Raw genomic sequence first — 18,314 nt, 5'->3', positions numbered from 1 at the left:
TCTCAAGACCCAGAATTTGGTCCTGTACAAAGATGGAGGCAACCTTTGAAGGGCTCTTTCTAACACAGTAAATTGTAAGTTTCAGGTGATAACAAGCCAATGACACTATGACAAAAATGTATTTCCATTTTTGCCAATATTGGCATAATCGTGTTTGTTGTTAACAAACTTCTTGTGTTTTTTTTCATGTTTTTGTGTTTTTCCGCCTTTGACTTTTATCTACCCACCCTGATTTTTTCCACCTGTGTGTAATCACATTGCCGCCCTTGTGTTTTTGCCTGCCCTCTCGAGCCTCTCTATATAATGTAAAAGCCTGTGTTTCCCTATGTTTTCTGTCAGGAAATATGATTTCAGCTTAGAAATGTCGGACTTCGGCACAAACAATTAAACAAATGCTGGATGAAAAAACTATTAACCCTACATGTATTAGGTATGGCAATTGGTTGAACGAAAACCAAAATGATACTCGCCTTTTCTTTTTCTTTGCTTTGACAAGATTTCCCTAACTCAAACTACATTATTGCTTCCATGCTCAGAGATTGTAGAAAGCAAGACTTTTAAAACAAGGACTTTATTGCATTGTCCAATCCTTGTTATTTGTTTATCTCTGTATTTGCATAATACATTGAAATAAATGAGTAAAGCTTTGAAGATCAAAAGTGTCACGTCTTTCAGATAGACAGAGCACTGATGCAGGTTTAGGGAACACCAACTCAGGTAATTGCTAAAGTAAGTCAAGGTTTCTGAGTAATCAGTCTTTCATCAATCTCTGCCCTCGGCACTATTGGCTACATAAGCCAAAAGCTTGCCTACCTATTACAGATATCCCTTCTCTGGACACCCTAAACTGAGGGGTTCAATGCATGGCAATGCCAGGTCACTATGTTCTGCGCAGAAGCCTAGAGAGGTGAGCCAGAGAAAAATAAATCAGATTTTTAGATGTTGCGGTTTTCTCCACTGTGTTTATGACTAAAAAACAGATGAAAAAAAAGAATTACCAAGGTGTTAGTAAAATAGTGGCTGAAGTGCGCCCAATTCACAATGTTTAAAATAATGATTTCTTGCTGTATAAATTACTCTACGCTCTCAAACCACAAGATACATAGATTATCAGTGTAATGATGAAAGCTGGCTTTCTTCAGAAAAATACGCAAATAATCATTATGATACTGAAGGGTCCTCGAAAATCACTTTTATTTTGAAATGCTGGTAGGGTGTCCATAAAATCCATGAAATCCAACAAACAAACAGTAATTACCGAAACAGATAGAAAATTGTTGTTATTATCACAAACACAATTATTGGAGCCCTTTCATTTCTAGCACAGACATACACAACTCATAAACTCTTCTACAGATGCAGAAAAGACATTGAACAAGTTCTTAAAGACATCTAAACACTGGTTTAGCTTATTTTACACATTTTCCAAACACAGATGGCATGTGCTTTTAAATTAGTTAAAGTTGTGTTCACATTGGCTAGCACAAACATTGTTGTATGACAGGTCAAAACTGCACAGACAGATAGACACTTCAGTAACAAAAGGACCAACAGTTGTCCAAAAAAAAGACTACTTTGCCTGATGCAAATACAGAATGCAACATTAAAAACAAATCTCTGACTAGAGTCGGTCAAATATTAGTTGAAAATAAGTATATGTCCTTATTTAAACTTGCTTAAACTACTAGATTAATGGGGATCTTTACATGAAGACAGCAAGTATCTTAAATTAACTTTTTAAACATTTCTGTCATTGTGTTCTGGCACTCGTTGTTGTCTTTTTGGAAGGTTCCAGTCATGTGGGGAATTGGGCTTTAAAGGACCATTGTGTAGGAATGGTCGGGCCATTGATTGGCAGTCATTGAATCTAACTTTCTTACACTATCGTTCCATTTTTGTACAATAATTTGAAACAAAGACTTGTTGGGGTTTGTCAACTTAGAATGAGCCATTCATTTCTATATAGGGAGTAAGAACTCTTCATGAATTCCACTGTGATTCTAAAGTGGTTAAAAACGGACAAACCAATCTCTGGCTCCAGAGAGGTTACAATGCATGGCATATCGATTCTCCTGATAACCAGAGATAAGGCAAACATCCATCCATCAGGCTCAAAGTAATGCATTGGTGTCAGAACAGCAGGGGTTTGGACACACAACATTTCAATGGTGCAAAGCATTGGATGCTTTTCTCAAAGGAAATAAGGTTTTACACTTCTATCCAGGATGTGCAGATGCAGGGCGAGGTTATCTGGCTTCACAGTTTTCATAAAACAATGGTTTGTTGAATTGATTGGTAGAAGTAAGCCTATGAAACATGGTTATAGACAAATTGCCTATGCAATCACCATCGAAGTCTTTTTTTTTTGTGCCCTTTTCCAAACTTTAGGTTACCAGAAGGGGCATGTACATGAAGGCCACTATAGGTTCTGTATTTGCTTGTAAAGTGAGAAGTGAGCCAAGGGGTTAATTTGGTTGCAATTCGCCACCACTAAATCCTACCCATTGGACCCTTAATACATTTCATGTTGTAAGTTCCCAGCCATAAATAGAAACTAGCTAGGCCTAAGTTGTGGCGACAGACTTCTGCAATGGCGATCGTGGACTTGACACTAGTACACAGTGCTATGGTGTGTGTGTCCCAGACAGAAGGCACTTGGACACAATCAACCCCTTACCAACGAAGAAACCAATGAATTACATTTTTATCCAAACAAACAGTGAAATAAAATGTTGAAATGTCAACTTAGTTATTTGCAGTTTGTTGTTCTGTTTCACATATAATAGAAACTATGTGGAGGTCTGAACATAATCTTCAACATAAATTCCTTCATACAAAGTTTGGACTACGGTATTTGCCCTGAAGGTGACTGATACAAAGCTGCATTAATCAACACTCTTATATCAAGGTTTTTAACATGACTTGTTTTTACCTGTGCTATAATTGACTCTTTTGAGATGTAATAGCTCCACTAAATTAAGTCTGTGGTGTACTGGGTGATATAGCAGATATAAGATTCGGAATGTTCATTTTGAGTTGGGCTTAACTGGCCTATTACAATGACCCAGGTGAAACATAACAATGGACCATGATAACATTTATGTGGTGGAGTGTAATATTGGATTTTGATTAACTAAAAGTTCAAATGCATTGGAACAAATTCTTCTTTACTATCATCAACATCTGCAGAATTAAGTATGTTTTTATATAAAGCGATAAAACTATTTGAAGTGTGAAAACAAGTAATATTGCTAATATTGATATTCTTCTTTTCATTGGTCATTGGTATATGATTCTGAAATGCTTCTTTAGATCATGTTTGGCATCTATGCAAAACTCTTGAGAACTGGAAGTGTGTGGCAACTATTTGCTGTTTTAATACATAAATAATTTGGTCTGAATGAATGCGTGACCTTATTTCTTGGGTCAGCAGTTTCCTGGGGACAGGGCTGTTATGCATGTTTTATACAAACTGATTGTTGCCCCCCTTTCACATGTAAGATGTTAGCCAAAGTAAAAATGACCTTTTATCTTGACAGTGTGACACAACCAACATAAATCAATCAATGAAAAGTATCAAGGGGACTCATTCTTCACCAGAGGAAATTCAATCACACTGTGGATCAACAATAGAGCGGGGACATTTATCTCTTCAGTCTTGATCAATCATCCATCATAGAAATATAAGTTTTAGCAGTATTTTTGTTGGTTTTGTGCTATCAATGTTTCCCTGTATGCCAGTAATAACAAAAATGATATAATTTACGGGTCTGAAAAAATCAAATTGACAAACTTTAAGAACTGAAAAACCTCACAAACACTGGTGATTATATGTTACAACAGCTCGTAGTCATTTAAAGAACCACATATTTATTCACATGATTACACACACACTCACAGACCACTCGAGCTCTGCATATGGCCCAGCTAGAGGACAGTGCTGATTGTGTCAAAGTCCTTGCTGATATGAGAATTGCTTGGCAGTGACTTGAGGTACTCCAGGTGCCTCCTAGCGTCCTCCTGATTGTGTCTCACATAGTAGATGACGTACGCGATCACCATGGTGAACCACCCGAACATGGTGATAAACATGGCCACGTCGGTGGTCTTGTGGTGGAAGTTGCAGAAGTTGATCCCTGAGTCCAGCACCTGGATTACTGGTTTGCCAGCGTATTCCTCCTGCACCGCCGTGTGGCACATCACCTCATTCACCGTCTCGGGGTCCAACCGTAGCTCCCTCAGCACCTCCTGCAGCATGCACTCGCAGTGCCACGGGTTGTTCGAGAGGCTGATTTTTGCCCGAAGTCGCTCAAATGCCTCTTTGGGGACACTTTGGATACGATTGTTCGATAGATCCAGAAAAAGGAGAGTGTCAGAAACACCTTGGAAGGCTCCGAGGTCCACTGTGTCAATGTCATTGTTTGACAGGTCCAGCTCCTGCAGGTAGTGCAGTTCCTTGAAGGCTTGGTTGGGGATGTGGGTGATGTGGTTGGACGCCAAAAGCAGGATGACAGTATCACTTGGAAGATCGGGTGGTATGATGTCCAAGTTGCGGGAAATGCATTGGACCACGGTCTTTCCACTCTTCTCCATGCAGTGACAAGTCGTGGGACAAGCCATCACTGGTGCAATTACGATGAATAATCCAAAAACCACGCACCATATCACGGCAAAGCCATCAAAGATAGAGGATTTCCTGGGCATATCAAGCCTGGCTACCTTCTGCATAATCAGCAGTGCGTCCCCAAATCGCGTCAGGTATAATTAATCATTGTTCCGCCTGTCTGTTGGCATTAAATAGTGATGAGTCCAGCTTCATTAGCTTTAAAAAATGCCCAAATCATCAGTTCATGCACGGCAACGTAAGGGTTTATCATGAGAAAAGTCTTCAAATTAGATTTCCTTGAATTCAGAACCTTTTGAAGTAGATTTCAAAAGAGCTCTTCCAAAAGTTGAGGCAGGGAACTGGTAATCTTAGGTTTATTGTGACGACGTTGAAAGCCTTGGAGAGTTCAGAGCGAGGAGCTGGTATCAGCCTGGCATGCTGTGCCCTGAAAGAAACAAAGACAAGAGTGTTATTCTTGAAAAAAACAAAGAAATTCTTACTTTTTCAGTGTAGCTGAGGATTGCAATACTGCAAACTAATCCTCCAAACTCTTCTCTAAGTGTATTGGCTGATGCCTCTGTCTTTCCAAATTGAGCTGAGTAAATGCTATTCCCACAATGTTTACAAGAAGTGTAACGTAATTATAGAGAAGAATCCATTTCACTCCAGCAAATCTCATAAACCAGGAGGCACACTCCTCCTGGGTCATCACCAGCATGTTTTCATTCAATTATGAAAACATAATTGTGTTCCGCAATGTCTACCATGGGCGTTACATGAAATCAACCTCTGGTGCACCGGTGCATAACAAAGCTGGGAAAAAAAACCAAAATGTTAACAATAAAGCAGCTTATGTCCACCTTTATCCCAACAATAATGGACATATTAATTTGGATGGTTCCCTCTTTTCAAACATGGCTGTCTCTCATTCAAAGGCTTGGTAAGAATAGGTGCGAGCTGGGAAATGTCTGCATCTGTCCTGCAGGAGGACCATCCCTTTAGGACTGCGCACCCTCTGCTGGGCTAAAGTGTTCACACCATGAACCATTCGCTGTGTTTGAGGTCATCCACCCCGTGGAGCCGGTGTCCTCTTCTCTCCCCCCACCCCCTTTCCCTTTTCCTTTTGCAAGGGTTTCGAAGCTTTTGACACAAAAGAGTCTCAAATAAGCTCATCAGTTTGAGCTCAGCAGGGGGTGTGGACATGATGTGGACATCTACACAGAGCGGCTGCTAAATGTTATGACACCACTGCAACATTAATTACTCTATATAGTCATGCTGAATGAAGGTTTACACATGGATATTGTGCTTTTATTCTCTTAAAATTCAATTGCAAATTGTCAATTAAATATCAGGACAGCAGAAAGTCTAAACATCATCTGTGGCAGACTGAAAACCCACCTGTTTAGAAAGCACCTTGGCCAATAAAAGCATTTATAAAAATATATTTACTGGTTGAATCACTTAAATTGAAGCTAATGCAGTGGCAAAAAGAAACTGGTTTGGCTTGTAGAAAGCTGATGTACCAACAGGATTCTTTCTTTTGAGTATTTTATTCATGTTTCAATGCACTTATTGTAATTCGCTTTGGATAAAAGCATCAGCCAGTTGAAGTGTATTGTAATTAGGCAACAGATGTTTTCAACGTCTTTGTGAGAACATTTTAATGAATAGCATTCATTAAAACATATTAAGTGTACTTTTAGAGGAAGAAAAGCCGTGGGCAAAGATTAAAAATGTAATCATGGTAATGATGCCGAAGTGCAGAGTAAGCAGTCTCATGGCGTTTTATAATATTGCGGATGTTAATCACAAGTGGTTTTGTGGATCAAATATAACCTAGGAAAACACAAACACACACTGGCCAATGACTTAATTATCAAGTTAAAATAATAGAGTACTTACCTACCGAGCGAGAGAGAGTTATGTCCTGGAATTCATTACTTTGTTGTGGAAATACCGTTGATAGTCCAGCACCAGTTTGCTCTGATCACATCTGTGTCATCATTTAAAGAAGTCTGAACCACTCTGGAAATAAATAGTAAAATTATATTCTTTAAAAAGGAAAAAGTACAGCTTCCTCAATGCGTCCACATCTGCGCAAGGGATAAAGAAGTTCCTACGCCTCACGCGGCGAAGTTTAAATCTCAGCGTGGAAAGATGTATATCCACACACGCTGCTTTTTTAACGTCCTCTTATAAAACACAGCACGATAGTCCAGCTTGTTGGGGATGATAAGGGTGGTGGTGTTCAGTCGAGGTCTCGAGGAGCTGCACCGGTCTGATTTATCACGCGCCACTCTCTCCAGACTGCGCACGCAAGGCATGAATAGGAGTCCCAGCTGCGCGTGGATTGGAATTGCTGCTCTGCTGTCCGTCTGTCTTTCTGTCATCTCTGTTCCTGCTACCTCCTCTCTGCTTTCTCTCTCTCCTCTAAGACATTATTCAACCGATAAGAACAACACAAATTATTTCTTTAAAGCATTACATTTGGGTTGTATTTTGGTTTAACAATTTTAATGACTTTTGGCAAAAACATATTTTTTATCACAATTCGGTTATTCCCAACTTCTTCACACATACAATTAATTTTCTTTGATGTATAATGGTACATAAATAAAGTTAACAAAAGTAAGAAACACCAGAGCTAATGAAACTATAATAATCAAGAATTGTAAAAAAAAATGCAAGGAATAAAAAACATACAAAAAGGGGATGAATAACAAAATATTGTAACAGAAAAATACTGTAAGTATTTGAATAAATGGAAGAGCTATGCAGTTTTAAAAGTGATAGTATTTTGCATAAATGTGTTAACATTCTACAGAATGTCTGAGAATGTCTAAATGCATCAACGTTTAACATAAGATACATTATTTGCACATTTAAATATACAATTTCCCAAATGTTGTAAATCAAAGTGTTTACACCATACACCTGTAATTTATTGTAGAACTTTACAATAAATATCAATAGCACATTTTCTTATAATGAGTTCTGTATTTTTTCTTGTACACTCATATGTAATTATTGTTGCATGTTAAATAGTAATTTGCAAAGTTGAACTTGTATGCAACATACTTTATAGTGTCAATCTTATCTATATTCAGAAGGTTTCTACAGAAGAGTTTGTTCATATATTATTCACAGCCTGAGTATTATTAGCCAAGGTATTTTGAGTTGCCACTAGAGCAACGCTACTGTTTTTTGCTTGTGAGTCTGTGTGTGTCATCGTGGTCAAATGTTTTCCTGAAGCCACCTACCAGGAGGGTGGAGGGCTAACAAAAGAATCAGTTTTGAGTGCTTTGTCAGCTGTTTATATTTCTGTCTGTCTATAGAAATAATTTGTAAAGTGTTGCATCTTTGCAATATGTATTAACAAAATGTGTGATGTTGAGATTCAGATTAAATAAAAAGATTGGTTTGGTTGGAGCAAGGGTGCAGAAAATAAGGCTTAGGAAGTGGGTGAGCAGCAATCAACCCCCTGTTAATTTTAACAATATTATAAGTCCTGCAATATGAATTTGGTAAAGATTTTGAAATAGGGAATACAGATTTTATAGCACAGCCCACCCCTTGCCCTTGTCACATTGGACTGCCTTCATTGATTATTTTAATCACCCCAAGTGTTGTATCAGACGGAGGGGAAGTTGGGGAATCAGTCCGCACAGCAGTGGATCAAGATGTCAGCTCGAAGTCTGCACTCTACACTGCACAGGAAACCATGGAGGCTTATTCTCACAAACTGCATGCAAAGTAGGTTATAACAGGTAGTGCTACGTCTAGGTCTAAATCTAGCAGTGTACATGTTTGCATCATCTACCAGCAATGGTTAACATCTGTGGTGTTTCAATAAAATCCCTCTATAAATTTTTGCGTGTCAACACAACAATGAGTACAATTTGCCTCATTATGCTAATCAAGGTCAGATTCCATGCGACCTCAACGGATTGACTGTACATGACTGCACATGCAATGAGGCGTTGAGCATTGTTCTGAGAGGAAAAGTGTATGTTTTTTGAATTTTACTGCTGCTCATTCTTACAGTTGCTCATGAATGTCAGATGTTGGGCGACAGGAGGAAGTTGTGATCGTCTAGCAATTGGAAGGTTAGTGGTCCAATCCCATGTCAACATATCGATGTATCCTTGGCCAAGATACCTAACCAAGAGTGGGAGTGTTATTCCACCTTTCATGTCAGCCCCTGCATGCATGTAAAAGCACTTTGAAGGGTCCTCAAGAATGGAAAGGCGATATATAAATGTCCATTTCCCATTATTTTGGGGTTTCTTAATTAAAGAGACAGAATTGGTTGCCAGCTCTACCAAGTAAGACATCCGGTGGCCCAATGTAGTTATTTGTTGTTACAATTAAATGTTGTTTATAAAAAGCACAGAGTAATCTCAATCTACCAGATAACCTTGGTGAGTACACAAAAAAAAATCAGTAATTATAGGATTCGACAAGTGAGTTTAACCGACCGCTTCAATTCCGTTTGCTGTCCCCTATGTGATTCAAATGTAGGTCAGCTGGTCCCAGAGTTCCAGGTGTCATTTGCGCTACGAAGGAGTACAGCTTTTTTCAAGGTGCAAGCCACAGTCTTAAACCCACATTGGGCAGCTGGCATGAGGAATTGTGCTATATGTGTTACTACAAACTCCCAGAACCTAAAGTAAAATAGTAGTAACTTAAATGCATTTTGGATTTGAAGTAGCCATGGGGCTGTTAATAATGTCATTTATTTATGATGTCATGTCTTTAATTAGCTGTGTAATTGCCTCACCATAATACTCATTGGTATTAACATTTCACTTCCATTCCATTTACTGAAAATGGTCAAAGTAATGACATGTCCAAGCAGCACTAGTGCATATCTTAATAACATTGCCAGTTCTGATGATAATGTGATGATGTGCTTGTTCACTTCCCTCAGATCACAGTTTCAGCATCTGTTTGTTTTTACAGCACATGATTTTACTGTTTGTTTTACCTCTCATTGCTCTCATATATCTTGTTTCTGTCTAAAAAATATTCTCTAAATATTTGCTCTGTATCAATTTCTAATTCTGTACTTTTCCACAACCCCCGCCTCCACCTCACCCCACTGGCCAGCCACACCCACCCAATCAGCTCACCTGGGCTCCCAGCTGCAACTCATCTGCAATCAAACCTGTATTTAAGTCTCTCACACTCACTGCCTGATTGTTCTTGCCTTCCATGCAAGACTCACAAGCATTTTGTTCTGGACTGATTTCCCGTTGCCGGCCTTACCTGCCTCTGACCTGCTTTTCTTGTCCGATTCCAGGTTAAGCCACCAGCCTTCTGTCTCTGTCCTTGGGATCTGCTTCCACGTCTCTGGTTCCTATCTGCCTGTGGGCCTTTTTGTGTTTTTCTCTCTCTGTACCTGCATTATACATGCATTATATTAAGGTCTTACATTTCATGGCTGTGAACTTACATTTTACGTACGTTTACCCATACCAGTTAATAGATCCATACATAAACCTCTAAAGTCTCTAAACGGGAGGTGGTATTGAACACGTCCACCCTCCACCCACTTCCACTGAGACGATCCCAGATCAACAGATTCCACCTGGAACCAACCTGTCAACTTTAAGTAAAGCCAACTGTGCACCCAAAACCAGTCTGACCAGGGTCATCCCAATTAAGAACACTTCTATTTTGTAAAAAGGTTACCAAGACCAGCATTTATCAAAATGTAGTTGTTTGTTGTCCAAGATCAATGCTCTTTAAGCCATAAAGATGCATCAGGGAGCTCTACTCTTCTCCATTGAATGGTTTTGCATTTATTGGCTGCAATTACGGTTAATAAGTCTGATAAAGCTGGTGAAACTGAGGAAAAAACAATAATTACTGTCTGGGTTTGTCTTTTAATTATCTTGGACTATATTCTGCTACTAAACTTATTTTATGAGTGCATTAAAGTGTCAAGGAAACCCTGTTTAAAGGATTGCAAGAGAAATATGGGACTACATTAAATAAGAAAGTCCAATGATCTTAAAAGTCCCTTAGAGATTTTGTGTATTCGACCAACCTCTTTCGTCGGCTTTGATTTATTGTTCCACCTAAGTAAGCATGCACGTTTTTTAGGCCATGTTCAAGGACTGCCTTAATAAATGTTTCACCTGGGGAATTGTATGATCTCAACAGGCAGGGGACGAGTAAAATGCATCTTTTAAATGGTGTCATAAAACACAAACGGTGAGACTTGACCGACCGATCCAATATTAAGGTGTCACAGCTGTTGGTGGACATACACAGTAGAATCATTTATGTGCGAATGACGTAAAGAAGTCTTCAAAGAGAAAAACAATAAAACTGCAGGAAGGAAAAGAGGCCAAGACATATAGTTATAGCAGTCAGAAAGAGCACAATGCCAGCTTTATTTTGCCTGTTTCCTCTTTTATATACCCCAGGCTGCCACTCATCATCACCAATCCACCATTCTCACAAAGGAGGACTCCAGCAGACATAAATATGCTAAATATAATCCAAATTGCTCGAATTGCTGAATAGAAAAGCATAACAACACACCGCTGGACGAGGGATTCTATCTTAAGATATATCTGCTGAGCCTGACAATTCTCACACAATGTTGTATAGATATTCATTCAAAACTTTGATCCTTTGTCTGGCTGGGTAAAAGGCCATAATAGGGATCAGTGGTGATTTCATTCTGCCAAAAGCCCACACCTATTATGAAAGAAAAAGGGGAGGACTGTGGCAGTCAGATAAAATGAATCCAAGGTCAGGAATTTGGAGCGCAGATGTTCCTCGAGCAGCAAAAAATGTGCAGCCACAGGGATGCAGCAGGTTCCCCACGTCAGCACCTTGTGCTTCCACCATCAATTCAAGAAGTAGGGGAGGCGCGAGTAAGCGGCTATTCCTCTAGATGAACAACAGCACTACGTTTACCTCCACATCAATTTATCCTGATTAATGTACCCTCAGACGTACTTCCACAATGTCAGGATGTATCTTTTTTGCTGCAAAATCATGTTTCATCCTTAATACTTTTGTGATTCTGGTTGGTGGGGCACTTGGAATAAGATGGTATTATTCTACATTTGTCTTGTGATTAACACCCTGCTGAAGGGTTTCTAATGAGCGCCATTTATTTACATTATGCACAATTCAGGACAAAGTTGATTGGTCCCTGTTGTAATTGGCCCTCGGACAAGTAATAACAGCTCCAAACGCAAGACACATTCATCCAACTTCGCCGAGCCGGGGGAGATGGCGCGTTGATGTATGACCGGTTGGTTGTTGACACTGAAGATAGAGGACTGAAGTGTTGTTTGGTGTGTGTGTGTGTGTGTGTGTGTGTGTGTGTGTGTGTGTGTGTGTGTGTGTGTGTGTGTGTGTGTGTGTGTGTGTGTGTGTGTGGGTGTGTGTGTGTGTGTGTGTGTGTGTGTGTGTGTGTGTGTGTGTGTGTGTGTGTGTGTGTGTGTGTGTGTGTGTGTGTGTGTGTGTGTGTGTGTGCTGGCAGAGAAAAATTTACCCAAGAAGCAAAAACCACAGGTCCAGTCGTCACCAGGGGCCTTTGCCTTCATCTTTCCGTTCACCGGCTCCTTAATGCGTCTCCGGAATGCGTTCAAAGAGACAAATTACCCATTTCTGCAGCCTCCAGTCTATACAACGTCTTGACACCTACTTACTTATCCAAGTGTATCACGTTGGATTTACCCTGACAGATCTCTTTTGAAGTGGGTCAAGTTAACTGATGAGTTGAGTCTTTAGTTTAGGACAATTCATCACAATTACGTTGAGGCTGTAGTGGAGTCCACAGACAGGGAGGTGGGGGTGTGATTAGCTGCTGTAATATGTCTGTAACTAAAAGATTGCATTGATGCTTGGCACAAAGCAAATCGGCAGAAGATTGTTTATCGTCTGACATTGGGCCGGGTTATTTTTGGTTATTTTACGATACCGATCATGTGTTTTGTCTATTACCAAACCAAATGTGCGACAAACACAAAATGCATTTGAGAAGTGCATACACCCCTTTACTTTAGTCATGTTTTGTGCCAAAAATAATCAGGGAACAAGACAAATAAACGATACCAAAATGCAAATAAATTATTTGCGATTTTTATGTCCAGACCTTTTCTTGTCAAGATAAAAATCTGGACATATATTACATATGTTAAGTCAAGAACGGAATAATTAGATCTAAAATGCATTGCCTCTGTCAAGTTTATGGTTAATGGAGGTGCTTTAAAAGTTTGCAAACAAGTAATTATATGCCATGTGTGTCCACACTTTTATGTGAAAATAATGTTGAATATTCATTCCCTTATCAGTACCCAGTTGATTCATCATATAGAGTAAAAGCAAGCCATTAACGTCAGTTTGAAATTGAAACACTAACACTGAAGTCTCATTAGAAAATGATGTCTTAATGGTCAGTATGAACAGGAAGTATGATAACAGAATGTCACAACTGTTATTCAATTTAATTTACCTAATTAAACAACAGACGTAAGGTATATAAAGGTTTGTTTTTTTCAATCCAGCCAATAATTCTATGCAATAATGTTGACATTTTTCCTGCGATAAAGAAAAGCACAATAATGACTAAAAAAATATCCTAACATGGAAAATAGACTGACAACTCCCCCCTGAAAGTTATTGTTTCCATATCTGTGCATCTCCAATAATGATAATCTTGTGTTCGGTCTATTTTGCGAAATGTTGGCCATCAACCTGAGCAGTTGCCACAATTTAACTTACTGAATGGCAAAACAGCGATGTGATGTAATGTAATGTTGTACAGTCTTTTTTTAGCACTATTCCTATGAACTGAGAAGCTTGGGAATAATTTCCTAAACTCTGCTGACATTTTCCTTGTGGCAAACCAATTTAATGGCTGAAAAGAGTCCCATTTAAAGGATTTAACTGTGCCATTTTCTCTTTAATATATCGGCGATTGCCCTGAAGAGACCATTACGAACAATGAATTTATCATTTTAACAAGTATTGTCGGTTGTGATGTGACCTGAAATAGCCTGTTTCTCAGTGTGTGCCTCCCCTTCCACTCACACTCCAAATAGAATCTTTTAGATTAGGCTTTTTGACATTTAATAGATATGGAAAGGTGTAGAACACCTATGGTTATCTAAATTAAAGGCCTCACAGCTGATGCCAGTCTCATATTTAAACTTGACCAAGTTATGTTTTAAGAATACATAAATAATGTCATATTGTTGGAATGACAAGACCCACTTCAAATATGTTTTGTATTAAAGGTGAACACTCAAGTCTTCTCTTAATATGTTTTGTCAACTTTTCTCTACCTGACTGTTCTATACCAAATAATTAATGTAGACATGTTTTATTTTTTGATGTTCATTGGGTTAGGGTTAGGGTTGCTGTCAGATCCCAAAGACAGTGGTGAATAAGGCTGAATAACAAAGGATTCAAATAACGAAGGCACAGAGTCAGTCAGTCCTTGAAATGAGAGGATCATTTGTGTTGCCTATGAAAGTAACTTCACACAATGTCGAGGTTATTTCAGTGTTTTAGAAAACAGAATAGCAAGACATTTGATTTACTTAAAGTCAAGCACTGAAACTTTGCTCTGAGGTTGAGCCCCACTTGCAGGGTTTCTGTCATAAGCAGCAGAACAGAGTTAATATAAGTACTCAGTAATGCTCAACTTCATCTAGCATAAATTCTTTTTTACTTTTGATTTGATTAAGAGGATATATTCTGTTCATTTTCAGATTCATATTTGTATGTTGTGCCTCCACTGTGACATGTCTCCATGCTTTAATGTTCAAAAAATCTCTTCTGATACTACCTTTCACCCTCTGTCTAAAGCCAGAGCGCAGTCTGCTGTGATTGGTTAGCTGGCCGGCTACGTTGCGATTGGTCAACCGCTTAGAGTTGTGTCCAAAATGTCCCACCCCTCAGCACATGACGTACAATGTGTTAGAGCACTGGCCAATAGACACACAAGTAATAAATAGTGATGTCACTATGTTCCGGAGGTAAACAAAGGAGTCCAATCGGTGCGTTCAGGAAGGGAAAATCCCCAAAAGCATAATAAGGCTGCTTTAATAAATAATTTAAAACAATTATACATAATTTACTCACTAATTGTCATGTTTACGACTAATTAACGAGTTTTAGCAAATATCCTTCAAGTTCCAGTCAGGCTTGAAAAAGTTTTAGGGAATACAAATAATCTGTTTAACTTGAATATTATAATTAGTTGTTCAGATTGAAGGTTATGCATCATCACTTTGTATATAAACAGTAAAAAAAAAGTCTGTATGGGCTTTTGCTGCCCCAAACAGTGTATAAGAGCATTAATGATTCATAAGGTATATTAACTACTTGCATTCAATGTTTTTTGTCTGGTAAGGACTCATCTAAACTCAAGGGTGGATTCAATCATTTTCTACCCAGCATGCTTAGCAATTTGCTCTGAGACTACTCAGGAGGGCTGTGTCTCTTTAAAGGGACAGAAGACAAATGAAATGTGATGTGATGAAATAGAATTTGTCTTAATGAGAGGCGTCAGTTCACAGTTTGACCCTGATATTTTCTGTTATTCATATGGTCCTGCTGTAGTTATGGTTTGTTGTATTTCTTTATAATTGTCATGGAAGCACGGACTCTTTCTTTGGAACGTATCAAAACGATGAGCCTCTCAGCAATGTGTTTTTTGGGATTACAGTCGCTACAGAGAATACCGAACTTAGATTTGTCATGTTGCAACGTTGGCCTACCAAATGGATGTGTTAATAGCCAACGGTGTGGAAAACTTGCAATATGACAAAAGGCAATACCATGTCAATGCTGTGTTTAGCCTGCCTCCACATACACGTCATGGTTTAATGAGGCCTACCACAGTACCATCGATGTATAACTGTTATAACAGCAGCCAAAGCATTTTAGCCAGCAAGCTAATGCTAACTATAATGCTAATTATCACATCATCTCATTTCATTTCTCTTGTCTTTGTCAAGCACCCCAATGAATGATGCATCTATGATGCAAAATGCACTTTTTAATGTATTGAATATGTATATACATATATATATATATACATATATATATATATCATCAGCTTTTGGAACAGGGCTGAAACAGAGGGGTTTATGGCATGCTATAATTCATGATCTGTTTGGTATTTTGAGCAAAGAGACATGTATATATCTAATACTTATGATATATTGTTGAAATACAGTATAATACGTGACCTATAAAATGTCAACAAACCAAAAATCTCTGTATCCTGGTAATTGGAAAGGATGGTCCTATACATATTCAAACATTTCTTTAGGCTTCCATTTTCTTCATATTAGGTCACATCAAATGCTAATAGATTTTAGTTTTTAGTTTTGTAGAAACAAGCTATATTTTTGTGGTTGCTTATCCGTAGATTTGTTGTTTTATTGTGTGGGAAAATGCAATGATTGTTTTAAGATATCTTATTTATCTCATACCTTACCTAATCGTTCTTAAATGAGTTTCACAGGAGTCATGATTATGAGTTATTGAACGCTGCAAAAGCTTATCTACTTCAAAATGTGGAGCCTTCTCTTTTCCTGGCAAGGTTGTCAATTCTTTAGCACAGGGATTATCTCTCCTTGGTGAATGTGTTGGTAAATGCAATCAGGGACCTTGGGATGGTTGAAACTGGGCTTATCTACCAGCCATGAACAATTTAGTAAAGACTGCTGGTCCAGCTGTATACAAGGTGACCTCTTGTCGCCTCTGAAGAGTGTCAATGGTTATTTGCAACATGCTTGTGGACAAAGGCGTCCCCTGTGGCCCTGTCTCCTGTGCACACACTCCAGCTGAATGTCAGGCCCCAACATAGCTCCATCCAATTAACAGCATTGACTCTTTTAGATGAAACTAAGACAGTGGGAGACACTAGAGCACTTTCATCTTTTTGAAATCTCATTAGGACCTTGGTAAACTTTGACAATTGTGGTAATTAAGCTCAATATCCTATGTTGCAAACTATAGTGTCTCTCAGTGGAGAAAGCACAGAAAAAGGAGGAATTAATTTGCTGGTTTTAGGTCCCCTGTATATTGACTGTAACAGCCCTTGCTGAGTATGTGCTCGAAAGCCATAAGAACATACCCTTCAATTTTCCATGAAGTTGAATCAACACCTCCTTGACAGTCTCAAGAAAAACTCAAAGTTATTTACTTCACAACACACACACACACACACACACACACATGTAGTATTCTTTGCAGGGATGTTGCAATTGATTGCAGCATATTGCAAGGTGTTCCTTTTATTGTGTCCATCCCTGAGACATGCCTGTATGTCGTTATAGATGCTGTCATATTAAAATTAAAAAAGGTCCGGACAAGCAGAGGGGGACAAATTGCCACATTGAGAGAGCACAAACCGAAAACCTTTACAAGCCTAACAAAAAGACAGTGAACAGACTACCAAAAATGACCTTCCCTATCAGTTTGAACTTATTTCCATTGTTAGAGTGGCTGATAACGTTTGGCACCGTGGGAAACCCTCGCCTTTATGTGCACAAGTCACTAAAGGATGATTTAAGGGAAAGGACGCCAGAAAATACCATCTTAATGGTCATAAAGCTGCTCTGTAGTTTAAATCGGTGATTTACTGTTGCTATTTTCCCTACTTATTGGTCATTAAGCTGTGAATGAGTATTAACTACCTAGCCTCATGCAGGCTTATCTCGGTCTAATTTGGAATCAGTTAAACCCCAGATTCACTCATGTAAACTGACTGACCCCGGTCTACACGTGATGTTACTCTGCTGATGTATCCTTGATCATGATGCATGATGGCTGAATGTGTCCCCATGCGGTAAGGGTAAGAAAAGAACAGTGAGAAACGGAATAAATCACTTTCCAGTGCAATTAGGTGGTTCTAAATTTGAATGTCACTCAGTCATATCTTGAGAAAACGGTTTTGATCCTTCTCATACCTTTTGGGTGTGTATTAAGATCTGTAGCAATTTGCATTTCAGTAACTTTTGTAGATGCCTTGATAACACCCTAGACTGAAAATAGAAATACACTCTTGTCAGGCATGTCCATGCCGACTTACCTTGTACCGCAGCTGGTTTGTTGAAATATCAAAAGATAACTTGGGAATTGCGGCATCTCCTAGAAATCCATTTCCTCAAGCTTCGAGTGTTTGTGCCAGCCGGAGATCTGACCAATCAGGAGCCACTGGCAGCAGGTGTGACTGACGCAACCAAAAGAGGCAACTATCAGATTAAACCTTCCTTAAGAGACTAGTGTCGATGACAGACATAAGAACTGAACAGGTATTTCTTCATTGAAGGAAGAGCAGAGAAAAGCATTCGACTAGCTTTGACAACGGTTTCATTGACAGATGGTCCATCCATCCTGCCCTTTTTTCCGTTTATTGGTGCAGTTAAACATGAAGTTTTAGGCCTACCCGGAAGTTAGAATAATAACCAAAAAGCAATGGGATTTTTACATTGGATTTTAAGAAAATATTGCTCAAAATAAGGTATGTGGCTAACACACATTAATGAGAAGTACCTGCTATGTTTAGAAGGATAATCTCTATAAATTAGCAATATTTTGTGATTGTTGAAGTTTAAATTCAATCGACCAAAGTCAAAAGGTAATCTAATGCTATAAACAAACAGAATATCTATTGAAGGACTTCATCACCGCTTAGCTAATGGTAGCTAAGTTTTGG

General features: G+C 38.8%; 1 protein-coding gene across 2 annotated transcripts; it reads right to left on the bottom strand.

Moving 5' to 3' along the window:
• Positions 1-3,827: 3,827 nt before the first annotated feature.
• LOC134867501 (leucine-rich repeat-containing protein 3-like) lies at positions 3,828-6,812 on the bottom strand. Of its 2 annotated transcripts, none has more exons than XM_063888119.1 (2): positions 6,512-6,812; positions 3,828-5,051 (listed from the first exon to the last, which is right to left on the bottom strand). In XM_063888119.1, the coding sequence occupies exon 2, from the start codon at positions 4,726-4,728 to the stop codon at positions 3,928-3,930; it is 801 nt and encodes a 266-aa protein (XP_063744189.1). In that variant the 5' UTR covers positions 4,729-5,051; positions 6,512-6,812; the 3' UTR covers positions 3,828-3,927. The 2 variants fall into 2 exon arrangements, with proteins under 2 accessions (XP_063744189.1, XP_063744190.1); XM_063888120.1 differs by having other exon boundaries at positions 6,516-6,812.
• Between the last annotated feature and the right edge of the window lie 11,502 nt (positions 6,813-18,314).

Source organism: Eleginops maclovinus, chromosome 7 (genome assembly GCF_036324505.1).
Source record: "Eleginops maclovinus isolate JMC-PN-2008 ecotype Puerto Natales chromosome 7, JC_Emac_rtc_rv5, whole genome shotgun sequence".
Classification (NCBI taxonomy): Eukaryota; Metazoa; Chordata; class Actinopteri; order Perciformes; family Eleginopidae; genus Eleginops; species Eleginops maclovinus.
The sequence above is the reverse complement of the archived record's forward strand: the minus strand, read 5'-3'. Positions and strand labels throughout refer to the sequence as shown.